Here is a 16,161-nt window from a genome sequence, read left to right as displayed (position 1 = left end):
CTAATCCCTTAATATCTTATATCGTATTACATCGATTTGATAATGAATTTGTATACTAATGAAAAAAATAATCGTTTTCGTTCGAGTAGACTTTTTTTGAAAATAGTCCACAATCGGCCTGTTGTGCGCTTCTTATCTTGAGAGAAAAAATGGTGGAACTGAATGAATTATTTTTCAGTGTTCAGAAACTGAGTATCCTGAACGTAATTCCTAAGAATCTTCCAATCAGTATTAGAATAGATAAGGCTGATATAAGAATGTATATTACATAAAATCCGAAGAAATACACCTTCGGATGAATTAAACTTAGGAATTACGTTCAGGATCGTAATTCCTAAGAATCTTCCAATCAGTTTTAGTCAGGAATGTTATTTCCGGAATAACATCACTTCCAAGGTACTTGGATCTAACTTCGACGAAATTGCATCAGAGTTTCACTGTCCTCTCCACATGCTCTACATAAGCCTGAATACGCATGTTCAATTTTGCATAAATGTGCTCATAGTCCTGTGTGTCCACTCAGAATACGTACTATCATACTAACTTCAGACTTGTTCCATTTAAGGAGATTTTTCGTCTTGTTCTCATCAGGGTCACTCCATTTTCGTGGTTCTTCCCACTGTTTCATTATTCCAAGGGGTCTTATGGGATTCTCTCACCTATATTTTTAGTTCAGCTTTTGTTGCGTAGAATGGTTTTGCGTTTGTAAGGTTAACTGCCTCGAGCTCCCTACCCTTTAAAGCTATTACATTCGCTCTTTCGTTACCGACTACTCCGGAGTGGGCTGGTACTCATACGATGTGAACCTTACCTCTGGGAGAGTATTCAGTTAAAGTTTTCTTACAATCCAATACGGTCTTAGATTTAGTTCTATTTCCCGATATCGCCCTAATTGCCTTCTGGCTGTTGGCAAATATATTAATCGTTGTGGACGCCATATTTATTCTAATCCAATTTAATACCTTATGTTATTGCTCGTACTTCTGCTTGGAAGGTATATTTCGGCTTTATCCCCAAATTTAGAGCCATCCGTGTGACAAAGGATTCCTACTGGTATACGATCAGGCACGTCCGATGATTGTATATAACCTTCCAATATGTCCAGTATACATTGATGACGTGTGCTACAACCGCTTTTGACCAGTTCGCTTAAAGTAAAGAACCGCCTCATATCTTAAATATGTTTCAATGGGTGGAATATCTACCAACGTTTCCAGAGCCTTGGTTGAAGTAGTACACATGGCACCACATATACCCAAGCAGCATGTACGCTGAACTCCCTGTAGTAGTTTGATATTGTACTTTTTGTCTAAAGCAGTCCACCAAATTATTGAAGCATAAGCTAGAATTTCATGCCTATTATAGTTCTCCTACATATCGACGAGCACGGATATGATTTGTGGATCCTATCCTCTATGTGGTGTCTTAATTTTAATTTTCGGTCGAGGATTACACCTAAGTACTTAACATTTTCTTTCACTGGTATCTTCTTGCCCAGGAAGCAAGGTTCGGTATACGTAGAAATTTTTGTCTTTCTTGTGAAAGGACAGATTTCCGATTTTGTGGGTTAACATTGAGGCCTCGCGGTTGAGCATAGATTAAGGCCGTATTTAGAGCCACCTCATTTCTTCTACACAAGTAATTTTTCCCTTTAGAAGTATTACGACATCGTCTGCATAGCAGACAGGTCTAAGTCCTTTATCGGTTAGGGTCCTTAGGAGGCTTTTAATCGTGGTAACCCAGAGTAAAGATGACAAAATGCCACCCTGTGGTATACCGTGAAATACCTTTTTCCTGATAGTTATATCGTACATCTCGCAGCTTATCCATTTATTCCTTAGCTCCTTAGATCCAGTTACGGAGCACCCGGTCAACATTAAACTGGTCTAGGCGTTGGATAAGAGTATCACGTTATTAAAGGCGCCAGTGTATATAGTTTGTTATCAAAGGATGGACAACTCCGTTTTAGGCGGTTTCCACATAAGCATTCTGCTTAAATTTTAGGTCTTTGTCGGGTATACTGATTTTAACCATACTATCGACTATGCGTTCTAAGGTTTTAAGTAGGAAGGAGCTAATTTGGTTTGTGTATTTGATAAGCTGTAAGAGAGCATTACCATTTTCATCTATAATTTACTGTGTTGTCCAACATTTAACAATTATGGAATGTTCTAACGAAAATTGTCAAATTTCTAGCAATGACCGTATGGTATCCTGTTGGCTATGTGATGGGTGCTACCACTTAAAGTGTAGTGGCCTCAAAGCTCGAGATGCCGATGCTCTTGCAGATCCCCAAAAATCCCTGCACTGGACTTGTCCAAACTGCAAAAACGTAAATGTTGAATTTTATAACCTTTTTAAAAGACTTATCGGTCGATAAGACTTAGGTGTCGCATAGCTAGGTTTCTCTAGCATGGGTATAATTTAATGGGGATATATGTGAATTTGAAACATGCAGTAAATATCTGAGACAGATGTACGAAACCAGTCCCGCTTCCATCTGTAAGAGTGCTGGGAAAATGCCACCCGGCCCTGCCGCTTTATAGAGAGCGAAGCTATTGATTGCCCCTTTAACCACATCAGATGTAATTACAATTTTCGTGTTAGCCTCCCCTTCCTCCAATATAGGTTCATCTATGTTATTCGATATACCATGTGCTAAATGGGAGTCAATTAGAAGTTTCATTGTCTCATCCATATCCTCTAGCCTACTGCCCGTGTCATCGACCATAGATTCCGGTTGGACATGAGTTTTGGATAGGAATTTTTTATCTTCGATACATCGATACCTGTTCACAAAAATGTTTCCAGCAGTCTCGTTTGGCTTTACGAACAACTTTCTTGTATTCATCAAGTTTACTACGATACTCATCCCAGTATACTGCGGTGCCCGATTAAATAGTTTGCGATAAATCTGTTAACCAGAAAGTGATTAATTTGAATTATCTAGTTTCGATTATAAATCTTTGATCTCATGGTTGTGGTTAAAATTATGATTGTTGTCTAAACATATTATCGTTATTGTAACAATTTTAAAAAATATCAAATTATGATTAAATAACGTCAAAATATTGCATCATGATATTTATCATTTATCATAATATTGTTATAAATGATCATATTATGATCCAATGCGATACAAATTTCGTTTTAAATATGTATAGAAAACAGGATGAATTTTATCTAATCAGTAAAATTACAGTTTCTAAAAATATAAAAAATATATAATATAAAAATAATATACTCACAATACTATTCGCAAATTTCAATTTGGCGATTTATATAAAATTTTCGTTCATAAAAAAATTTAAGTATAATTTCATAAAAATACTGTTATGAACTTAAACTGATTTTGTCTATTTTGAATACCAATCAAACTGCAACAATAGTTTAGATCGTTGTAGAATAAGGACCTAGAAAATTTTGATGTTACAAATGAGAACAAAGATTTATAATCGAAACTAGATAATTCAAATTAATCACTTTCTGGTTAACAGATTTATCGCGAACTATTTAATCGGGCACCGCAGTATACTGGGATGAGTCATTCCCCGACAGCCGGTTCTACGTACCGGAATGACCCGAAATTTTTCGGCCAAGGGCTGTCAACCTCAGCAACAACTACACATTTTTACCAACGGAGCAACATCTTCCGGCATTGCTGCTCCGTATCCTATTGGTCCGTGCCGGAATCGAATTAAATCCCGGACCATGGTTCTGTACAGTTTGCCAGAACCGGTTGCACCATATATCCACCCAATTAAGGTGCAACACTTGTTTGGGCTGGTGTCACCTCAGAAACTGCTCTGGACTAAATCATCATCGGGAGTGCTCGGAGACTTTTGTCGCCCCATGCTGCCAACAACAGCGACGAAATTCATTGGCAGCATCGACATCGTCATCGTCGTCATCTTACGCCACACCTCCACCCTCCCCACCGCAATCACAACAACCGCAGCAAAGACAACATCTTCAGCAGCAACAACAACCCTCGCCGCTGACTCCATCGATTGCGGTCCAGAGACCTGGGGTGATATCCATATTGCAGTTTAACTGCAATGGCCTCCAGAGTAAATTACCCGAGATAACCAGATTTATGCAGCTAAACAACATCGTGGTCGCTGCGGTCCAGGAGACAAAACTGACGAGTAATTCCAGTCTGCACAGTTGTAACGGTTACAACGTTCTCCGAAAAGACCGCACCAGAAGCAACGGTGGGGGCATTGCATTTATAATTCATAACACAGTGCAGTATAGAGCTCTTTCCCTTGATCTCAACGCTAGGGACCAATACCTTGAAGTCCAAGGTATTGCAGTCAGATCGGGGGAAACCGACCTAGAGCTCTATAATGTCTACATTCCGCCAGTAGCCAGTTGTCCATCAGGCTACCGTCCCGACATTAGGACATTATTAGACGGCGATATGCGTCTAGTCCTTGGGGACTTTAACGCGCATCATCAGCTCTGGCACTCTAGTCTAGGGGAAGACCAGAGAGGCGCGTCACTGGCGGAACAAATTGATGAATCCACCTTCTGCACAATAAATGATGATGCCCCCACACGGATTATGGGTAACTGCGCCAGCTCTCCAGACATCACAATAGCGAGCTCTGGTCTGATAAACTACGCAACGTGGAGAGCAGTAGTTTCTCTAGCCTCAGACCACTTACCCATAATCATTTGTCTGGATCGACCCAATGACTTTATCGTCTCTGAACGCCGTCTCTACATAAACCAAAAGAAAGCAGACTGGCCCGGCTTCAGAGAATTCACTGATCGCATCTTCAATGATCTTCCAGCTCCTAGCAACGTACACCAAGCAGAGAGCAAGTTCCGCGAAACCATCATCGCAGCAGTAGCCCGCTTTATTCCTGCTGGTCGACTATCCTTAGTGCGACCGCACTTCCCAGCAGAGGCAGCGAGACTAGCAGATGAGCGCGATGACCTCCGAATTATCAACCCCGACGACCCACGTATTGTCCAGCTGAATCATGATATCAGCAGGTTGGTAAATGAGGACAAGCGGAATAAATGGTTAGATCATTTGAAGAACTGCAACTTGAGCTCAGGTGTTAGTAAGTTGTGGTCTACGGTTCGGTCTCTCTCCAACCCGACGAAGAAGGATGACAGGGTCGCGATTAAGTTTGCAGATACCACAATTTCCGACCCTGAACGGTGCTCGCGTGCATTTTGCCGACTTTTTATTGAGCACCCAGAGAGAGATAAGGCGAAACGAAGTGTTGTTCGCAAACTTCACAACCTTCCAGTCTCGAACATTCCACAACCTTTCACCCCGTCTGAAGTGGCAGTGGCCATCAACGCAGCCAAACCATCTAAGGCGATTGGCCCCGACGGCATATCCATGCTGATGCTGAAACACCTTGGCGAACGGGGAGTCGAGTACTTGACAATGGTTTTTAACCTGTCAATGAGCAGCCTGATAATACCCGATGCCTGGAAAAAGGGTAGAGTCATCCCGATACTGAAACCAGGGAAGAACGCGACAGAGGGTCAATCCTACAGGCCGATTTCCCTCCTGTCACCAGTCGCGAAGACTCTTGAGGCGCTCCTCCTCCCCCTGCTGTCCTGCCATCTTACAGCAGCTCGCCACCAGCATGGATTCCGTAAGATGCACAGCACCACCTCAGCATTAACCGCCATAACCACTCAGATCTCACAAGGCTTAAACCAGCAGAGGCCTTGTGAAAGGACAATCCTAGTGGCGCTAGATTTATCGAAAGCCTTCGATACAGTCAGCCATGCCACACTCTTCCAGGACATCCTGCAGTCCACCATGCCCAACAACTTGAAGAGATGGATTGTAAATTATCTGAGTGGCCGTCAGTCGTTCGTTGAGTTTAAGACAAACGTTCCAAAACCCGTAGAGTTAAACAGGGAGTACCACAGGGCGGTGTCTTATCCCCCCTATTGTTTAATTTCTACCTCTCTAAACTCCCCACACCTCCACAAGGTGTGGAAGTGATATCATATGCGGACGACTGTACCATTATGGCGACGGGCCAAAACGTTGATGAGCTATGCGATCGAGTGAATGGTTATCTCGGAGAAATACACAACTTCTTCACTGGACGTAACCTGAAACTATCACCAGCGAAATCTTCAGCTACACTTTTCACCACCTGGACGAAGGAGGTAAACTTGAATTTAGGCGTCGTAGTCGATGGAAACCAAATTCCGACTGTGAACCATCCAAAGATTTTGGGGGTCACCTTTGACAGCCTGTTTACTTCCTCAGCTCATGCCACTGCAATTACGCACAAATTGCGAAGTAGAAACAAGGTCCTCAAAGCGCTAGCCGCAGCACCTGGGGAATGGACAAAGAAACCTTGTTGGCTACCTATAAAACTATTGGCCGGTCAGTGGTCAATTATGCTGCTCCAGTGTGGTCTCCATCGCTGAGTGATACCCAGTGGAGAAATATTCAAAGCTGCCAAAATGCCGCCCTAAGGACTGTAACGGGCTGCATGCAAATAACCTCAGAACACCATCTACATGAGGAAACGAAGGTTCTCCCAGTCAAGGAACATAATGTCATGCTGACTAAACAGTTCCTCCTGGGATGTCACCGGAGGAGTCATCCCAACTTTAACATCACACAGTTGGATGCTCCCCCGAGGCATGTCAGGAAGGACCTTCGTGTATACGAAGAGAGCATACGTAGTTATGTTCAGATCCCTTAGATCGGACTTCGTATACAGCAGCTTTGAACGACATTCATAGAGACGCCATCAATACCGCGGTTTCAGGTTACCGCATGAATGTCGTTCTTGGAGGTCGCCCACCGCCCATAGCAGAAATAGAGAAGAACCTGCCGCGGAAAACAAGAGTTGCTCTGGCACATCTGAGATCGGGATGGAGCAACAGGCTCAACGCCTACTGGTCCCGCATAGACCGTGCCGTCCCCAATATATGCCCATCTTGTGGACAGGGTCCCCATGATACCCACCACATATTCAACTGTCCAGCCCACCCTACTTCACTTAGCCCAATGGATTTATGGACTAACCCCATTGAAGTAGCCCAATTTCTTGGATTGGACCTAAATACAGAACCCCCGGATTAAAATTGTATAGTTTAAGCTGTTACAACAACAACAACTGGGATGAGTATCGTAGTAAACTTGATGAATACAAGAAAGTTGTTCGTAAAGCCAAACGAGACTGCTGGAAACTTTTTTGTGAACAGGTATCGATGTATCGAAGATAAAAAATTCCTATCCAAAACTCATGTGGATATGGATGAGACAATGAAACTTCAAATGAACTCCCATTTAGCACATGGTATATCGAATAACATATATGAACCTATATTGGAGGAAGGGAAGGCTAACACGAAAATTTTATTACATCTGATGTGGTTAAAGGGGCAATCAATAGCTTCGCTCTCTATAAAGCGGCAGGGCCGGATGGCATTTTCTCAGCACTCTTACAGATGGAAGCGGGACTGGTTTCGTACATCTGTCTCAGATATTTACTGCATGTTTCAAATTCACATATATCCCCATTAAATTATACCCATTGTGAGGTCGCTTTACGGTATAAATACATTGTCTATGAATATTTTACCATTACTGTATAAATACTTTAATCGAAATAATTTTGTTTTGGAAAAGTAGTATTTTGAAATTTTGTAAATAATTTTCATTTTGAATTTTGAATTCATAGAGGAAAAGACAAATTTTATAATTTTTTTTTTTGAATTTTCATAAATTTTATTGAAAAGAAAAAAGGAAAAATCTGAAGATATTTTCATAAGTTTTATCCATTCCTTTTGTGATAACTGCTGTGGAATTGGTGTATTTAAGGTGAGAAAGATAATGTTATATTACAGACAGTTAGACTCTATGAATTCTTTATCTTTAGGCTTTCGTTATCAATCAGTTGTGGTAAAATTTCTTTGGAGGTAGTAAGATAAAGGGAAAACTATTTTCTTGGATCTATTTCTTTTGTATTTATATCTGCTCCAACCTAAGATTGGAGTACAAATAGATATCGACCGAATACCCAATTTTATAGTATTATTATCGATCCGTTGATTTTATATAACTTTGGACATTGAATGTTCTCTGTGTGGCTAACAACATCAAACATTGGGAGTTATTCGATGCACCCAGATCTATAATTGATGATAATTGGGCCAGAACAATAATTTACAAACATCAAAACAACCAATATTTGTCATCAAATTCAAGGCATTGATGTCAATTGAATACGTTTAAAATCCAGATTGACAATATAACTTGGAAATGGATATACACTTTCTCTTCACTATCGTATTTTACATTTAATGCAAAACCATATAATTTTTCAAATTTTTACCTAACAATAACACCTAACTAATCCTGAAGTACAAGTACCCTACACCTAGTATTTAATTTAACCAAAACAAGTGAAAATTTTATCAATATTGAGGTAAAATAAGAAGTTTCAATCAACAAAAGATCCGGACAACAGGCCTGTGTCAACAAAGGAATCTTCGTATGATTGGTGAGTGCATTATCTAAAAAAAAAAAAAATATATTCATAAAAGAAATTAAAATTTTCACTTAAAATCTTATTTATTCAAAATGATTTAATACTTAAACTCTACTTAAAAAAAAAAAAAAAAACAAACATTTTTTTGGCAAATTAGTTAAAAATTAAACTTTAAATACTTAAAACTATTTTTTTTTTATATATTAAAATTAATTCGCTAAAATATAATGCTATTTACTCCTTGTTTATTTTGTTGTTAATTGTTTAATTTTAATTAATTTGTAATTGTAATTTAAATAGCATATTATTTTAGTTACACAAAAAAAAAAAAAAAAAAAAAACACTTTACACTTATATACTCTTATTTATTATGTTTATTGTTTGTTTTGTTGTTTAAATGTTATTGTAATTTAGTATCGAAAACGTCTTTCAAATGTTTGATGATATAGAATTTAGTTTTTCATTCAACATTGAATATGATTTAAATATACATTCTCGTTATTAAAATGAATAACTAGATAGTTTTTTCCTTTAGACGAAAAGTTAGGTCAAAGTAAGGTAATGCATGAATTGGGCTAACTAAGGATAGGGCGAAAGTTAGCAAGGATGGGTGGGTAATAGAGCATTGTGAAGTTAAATCCATCTTTACCTCTCGGACAAAGCTTCAAACAAATTACATTTCTCCTTTGTTTTGTTTTATTTTGATGGTATTCGATATGGGATTTTGCTACCGAATTTTAATGTTTCTTGTAGGGAACCAGATTCTAATTTTCAAAGAAGGTAAGGACCAGCCCATTATCCCTGAGCACGGCCGGAAACAGGTAGCATAGCTTTCAGGAGATTGGAAACCTTAACGGTGGTTCGTTACACCATGCTAGAGAAACCTAGCTTTGCGACACCTAAGTCTTATCGACCGATAAGTCTTAGCTCCTTCCTACTTAAAACCTTAGAACGGATAGTCGATAGTATGGTTAAAATCAGTATACCCGACAAAGACCTAAAATTTAAGCACCATGCTTATGTGGAAACCGCCTAAAACGAAGTTGTCCATCCTTTGAAAACAAACTATATACACTGGCGCCTTCAATAACGTAATACTCTTATCCAATGCCTAGACCAGTTTAATGTTGACTGGGTGCTCCGTAACTGGATCTAAGGAGCGAGATGTACGATATAACTATCAGGAAAAAGGTATTTCACGGTATACCACAGGGTGGCATTTTGTCATCTTTACTCTGGGTTACCACGATTAAAAGCCTCCTAAGGACCATAACCGATAAAGGACTTAGACCTGTCTGCTATGCAGACGATGTCGTAATACTTCTAAAGGGAAAAATTACTTGTGTAGAAGAAATGAGGTGGCTCTAAATACGGCCTTAATCTGTGCTCAACCGCGAGGTCTCAATGTTAACCCGCAAAATCGGAAATCTGTCCTTTCACAAGAAAGACAAACATTTCTACGTATACTGAACCTTGCTTCCTGGGCAAGAAGATACTAAAGACAGAAAATGTTAAGTACTTAAGTGTAATCGTCGACCGAAAATTAAAATTAAGACACCACATAAAGGATAGGATCAACAAATCACATCGGTGCTCGTCGATATGTAGAAGAACTATAGGCATGAAATTCTAGCTTATGCTTCCATAATCTGGTGGACTGCTTTAGACAAAAAGTGCAATATCAAACTACTACAGGGAGTTCAGCGTACATGCTGCTTGGGTATATGTGGTGCCACGTGTACTACTTCAACCAAGGCTCTGGAAACGTTGGTAGATATTCCACCCATTGAAACATATTTAAGATATGAGGCGGTTCTTTACTTTAAGCGAACTGGTCAAAAGCGGTTGTAGCACACGTCATCAATGTATACTGGACATATTGGAAGGTTATACACAATCATCGGACGTGCCTGATCGTATACCAGACACAGGGTAAGTCGCAAACTTTGAAACGCTGATCCCAGATAGAATGTCTTGGTCAAGTGGAACGTTAGAGCAAATACCAGTAGGAATCCTTTGTTACACGGATGGCTCTAAATTTGGGGATAAAGTGGGTCAGGGATTCTGTATTGAAGATCCAGAAGCAGAAATATACCTTCTAAGCAGAAGTACGAGCAATAAGGGAAGGAAGTTAATTAGATTAGAATAAATATGGCGTCCACAGCGCTTAATATATTTGCCAACAGCCAGAAGGCAATTAGGGCGATATCAGGAAATAGAACTAAATCTAAGACCGTATTGGATTGTAAGAAAACTTTAACTGAATACTCTCCCAGAGGTAAGGTTCACATCATATGAGTACCACTCGGGAGAAGTCGGTTATGAAAGAGCGAATGTAATAGCTCTAAAGGGTAGGGAGCTCGAGGCAGTTAACCTGAAAAACGCAAAACCATTCTACGCAACAAAAGCTGAACTTGGAATAATGAAACAGTGGGAAGAACCACGAAAATGGGGTGACCCTGATGAGAACAAGACGAAAAATCTCCTTAAATGGAACAAGTCTGAAGTTAGTATGATAGTACGTATTGTGAGTGGACACACAGGACTATGAGCACAGTTATGCAAAATTGAACATGCGTATTCAGGCTTATGTAGAGCATGTGGAGAGGACAGTGAAACTCTGATGCACTTTCTTTACCACTGCTAGGCATCCGTCGAAGATAGATCCAAGTATCCAAGGGTTTCTAAACACTGAAAAATCATTTATTCAGTTGCTTTTTTGTCATGATAAGGAGCGCATAACAGTCCCGATTGTGGCCTAAGTGTATTTCTTCGGATTTGATGTAATTTTGACCTAATCTAGTATGGAAAAGCTGCCAGATGTAATATTCATGCGGCGAAATATTTCCAAGTGAAGAGAAAATTAATTTTAAGTCGTGTGCACACTATTGTTGAGAATAAACAAACTTTAATAGTTGACAACGCAAAAATTTTCTTTTGACGTTTAAGAATAAAACGAATAGATAGTAACGTTGATAAATACTTTATTAAAAAAACAATTTAAATGGCGGAAAAATAAAATATATAAAGTGTGCGTCGCGAAGGAAATTTGGTGAGCCAAGAGGAAAGATTCTGCCCTTTTTTCGTTTTGAAGAACTGGTGAGAAGATGTGGTATTGTGACCCTTGTGGCAAATTAAATCACTAAAATAACAAAAAAAGAAAATTGAAATCACCGAAAGTTAAGTTAAGATAATTAAAAATTAAACAACGATAATTAAATTGTTACCAGATTTAAATTAAAAAAATTAAATTTAACTATAAAAAACTATTTAAAAGCAAAAATAAATAGTTAAAATCTTAAAACTAAAATAAATAAATTGTTAAAAGGTTAAGAGGAGATAAAAGAAAAAAACGTATAACCCAAGCCTCTGCTACATCCAACGAGGAAAACAACATTCGCAATCGATATATGATATTTGGAATATGGCTTAAGTCAATAATGTACCGAGCTCTTTTGAACTAACAAAATATAAGTTTTTAAAAACCAAATATTTTAGTTCAATTTTTATGAGTAATTTTCTGAAGAGGACCTTTATATGCCTGAATTATGAACCAATACTATAAAATTTTGTACATTTCTTTTATATATAACCTGTTTATTCAAAATTTCAGTGCAATACTCATATTTTAAATAAGGAAAACTCCTATTTTAATAACCAAAACTCGTCAGTTATAGCTCAGTCCTCATTAAATTCGGAATGAGGAATTATGTTATTAAGTATAAACTTTTATTTCGATTTATGATCGTTTAAGTAATTTTCTGAATGTGATCTTATATGGGGGGTAAGGTCAATTATGAATCGATCCACATACAATTTGGTAGAGAGATTTTAGCTCGCGAGAAACTTACATACTTGTGTCACATTTTATCGATATATACGATTTTTTAACCAGTAATGAGCGTTAATGTATTATTCTGAAGGAAACCTTGTATGGGCGGTAGGACAAATTATTGACCGATCCTTCCTAAATTAGTTGGAGAGATATTGGCTAGCATTAAACTAATGTGTGTCAAATTTCGTCAGTACATTCATATTTTTAAGTCTGTAATGAGCATTATAGTAATTTGCAGAAGGCGGCCTTATATGGATCGATCCAAAAAAAATTGATAGAGAGGTTTTGGCTCGTAAGAATGCTATGTTAAAGCGTTAAAGCCATTCCCTGAAGTGAACCCCAATAGGAAAAGTAGGGACAATAATGGACCTATCCACATAAATGTTGGTAAAGAAATTTTGGCCCGCGAGGAACGGAATTGTATTATATATACTGCTATATTCGTATATTTTGGCCAGTAATGAGCGTTAGAGTCATTTTCAGAATGGGTAGGGTCATTTATGGGCCGATCATTAAAAAAAATGGTTAAAAGGTTTTTGTTCGTAAGAAACGTATACCGATTTTCATCGCTATACTCGAATTTTTAGGCCAACAATGAGTGTAAAAGTAATTTTCTGAAGCGGACCTTATATGGGGGGGTAGGGTCATTTATGGTCCGATCCTAAAAAAATGGTTAAAAGAAAATCATTCATTTTTTTGAAGGCGTAGGGTCATTTATAACAAAAATTGATTTTAAGGTTTTGGTTCTTAAGAAACTTACTTATACCAAATTTCATTGCTGTACATGCATTTTTGGGCCAATAATGACTGTTAAAGTCATTTTTTAAGGAGACCTTATATGGGGGGTAGGGTCATTTGTGGACCGATCCTTAAATAAATAGGTTAAAAGGTTTTGGTTTGTAAGAAACTTAATTGTATTTTCAATCTGGTCGGTACATAAAAATGCGCCCAACGGGGGCCGAAGAAAAGTTTTTTGTGGCTATTACACGGCGGGTGTTTTGCCGTCATACTACCCTCCCACAAATAACAATTTCGTTCTTCATACATGGTAACTTTGCAGATTTAGTTACCACTAATATTTCCTGTCCGATCTCCTCAATCAACTCTCCTTACAATCACTTACCTTTTAGATATTTAGCACCTTTCGGATATTTAGCACATTTTAATGTAATTACACATTTCGTGAATTTGTTTCCAAAAGGTTATAAACATTTGTCGATTATTTATGTAAATTAACAATGAAAGGAATTAATTGAAATAAGGTAACATAAAATTTATAAAACAACAAAGAAATTATTTTTAATCGAATTTTTTAATGTAGAAACAAACACTCGTGAATTTAATGTTGCAGCTTTATTTCTTCCAGAGGGTTGGCAGCCATGTTGTTTCGCCTTGGGACAACCGTACGAAGGTTATTAAATGAAGCATATATGTCATTTAAGAGTATTTTTATACCCACCATCAAAAAAGATGGGGGTATATTGATTTTGTCATTCCGTTTGTAACACATCGAAATATTGGTCATAGACCCATAAAAGTTTGTTTGGTATTGAAAATGGGCCATATCGGTTCACTTTTTCGGATAGCCCCAAGTGGACCACCTGAAAACAGCTTTAACGGGCATAACTGCTTTATACTTAAGTACGAGAAAAGCGATGAACATCGATATACATAAGTTTCATATGAGCCAAAATCTTGCTACCAATTTTTGTTAGGATCTGCCCATAAATGGCCCTACCCCCATATAAGGTCCTCTTCAAAAAATGACTTCAACACTCATTACTGGCCCAAAATTGCGAGAATAGGGATCAAATTCGGTACAATTAAGTTTCTTACAAACCAAAACCTTTTAACCTATTTATTTAAGGATCGATTCACAAATGTCCCTACCCCCATATAAGGTCCCCTTTAAAAAAATGACTTTAACAGTCGTTATTGGCCCAAAAATGCATGTACATCAATGAAATTTGGTATAAGTAAGTTTCTTACGAACCAAAACCTTAAAACCAATTTTTGTTAGGATCGGCCCATAAATGACGTGTAAGTTTTCTTTTAATCATTTTTTTAGGATCGGACCATAAATGACCCTACCCCCCATATAAGGTCCGCTTCAGAAAATTACTTTCACACTCATTTCTGGCCTAAAAATTCGAGTATAGCGATGAAAATCGGTATAAGTTTCTTACGAACAAAAACCTTTTAACCATTTTTTTAAGGATCGGCCCATAAATGACCCTAACCATACTGAAAATGACTCTAACGCTCATTACTGCCCAAAATATACGAATATAGCAGTATATATAATACAATTCCGTTCCTCGCGGGCCAAAATTTCTTTACTAACATTTATGTGGATAGGTCCATTATTGACCCTACTTTTCCTATTGGGTTCACTTCAGGGAATGGCTTTAACGCTTTAACATAGCATTCTTACGAGCCAAAACCTCTCTATCAATTTTTTTTGGATCGATCCATATAAGGCCGCCCTCTGCAAATTACTATAATGCTCATTACTGACTTAAAAATATGAATGTACTGACGAAATTTGACACACATTAGTTTAATGCTAGCCAATATCTCTCCAACAAATTTAGGAAGGATCGGTCAATAATTTGTCCTACCGCCCATACAAGGTTTCCTTCAGAATATTACATTAACGCTCATTACTGGTTAAAAAATCGAATATATCGATAAAATGTGACACAAGTATGTAAGTTTCTCGCGAGCTAAAATCTCTCTACCAAATTGTATGTGGATCGATTCATAATTGACCTTACCCCCCATATAAGATCACATTCAGAAAATTACTTAAACGATCATTACTAGTACAGCGCTGAAAATCGAAATAAAAGTTTATACTTAATAACATAATTCCTCATTCCGAATTTAATGAGGACTGAGCTATAACTGACGAGTTTTGGTTATTAAAATAGGTGTTTTCCTTATTTAAATTTGAGTATTGCACTGAAACTTTGCATAAACAGGTTCTATACAAAAGAAATGTACAAAATTTTATAGTATTGGTTCATAATTCAGGCATATAAAGGTCCTCTTCAGAAAATTACTCATAAAAATTGAACTAAAATATTTGGTTTTTAAAAACTTATATTTTGTTAGTTCAAAAGAGCTCGGTACATTATTGACTTAAGCCATATTCCAAATATCATATATCGATCGCGAATGTTGTTTTCCTCGTTGGATGTAGCAGAGGCTTGGGTTATACGTTTTTTTCTTTTATCTCCTCTTAACCTTTTAACAATTTATTTATTTTAGTTTTAAGATTTTAACTATTTATTTTTGCTTTTAAACAGTTTTTTATAGTTAAATTTAATTTTTTTTAATTTAAATTTGGTAACAATTTAATTATCGTTGTTTAATTTTTAATTATCTTAACTTAACTTTCGGTGATTTCAATTTTCTTTTTTTGTTATTTTAGTGATTTTATTTGCCACAAGGGTTACAATACCACATCTTCTCACCAGTTCTTCAAAACGAAAAAAGGGCAGAATCTTTCCTCTTGGCTCACCAAATTATCTTCGCGACGCACACTTTATATATTTTATTTTTCCGCCATTTAAATTGTTTTTTTCTAATAAAATATTTATCAACGTTACTATCTATTCGTTTTATTCTTAAACGTCAAAAGAAAATTTTTGCGTTGTCAACTATAAAAGTTTGTTTATTTTCAACAACAGTGTGCACACGACTAAAATTAATTTTCTTTTCATTTGGAAATATTTCGCCGCATGAATATTACATCTGGCAGCTTTTCCATACTAGATTAGGTCAAAATTACATCAAATCCGAAGAAATACACTTAGGCCACAATCG

The 16,161-nt window shown here is 37.3% G+C and overlaps 1 protein-coding gene across 1 annotated transcript in view; it reads left to right on the top strand.

Annotated features, from left to right (window-relative positions):
- Positions 1-3,576: 3,576 nt before the first annotated feature.
- The window catches only part of LOC124418958, a 15,755-nt gene continuing 3,170 nt past the window's right edge, over positions 3,577-16,161 (top strand). The window contains exons 1-3 of the mRNA XM_046946999.1: positions 3,577-3,679; positions 3,726-4,831; positions 6,217-6,413. Coding sequence (XP_046802955.1) covers positions 3,577-3,679; positions 3,726-4,831; positions 6,217-6,413 — 1,406 coding nt within the window. The remainder of the gene's footprint in view (positions 3,680-3,725; positions 4,832-6,216; positions 6,414-16,161) is intronic.

Source organism: Lucilia cuprina, chromosome 3, assembly GCF_022045245.1.
Source record: "Lucilia cuprina isolate Lc7/37 chromosome 3, ASM2204524v1, whole genome shotgun sequence".
NCBI classification, from domain to species: domain Eukaryota; kingdom Metazoa; phylum Arthropoda; class Insecta; order Diptera; family Calliphoridae; genus Lucilia; species Lucilia cuprina.
Note: the sequence above shows the minus strand (reverse complement) of the source record. Positions and strands in the feature narration are given on the sequence as shown.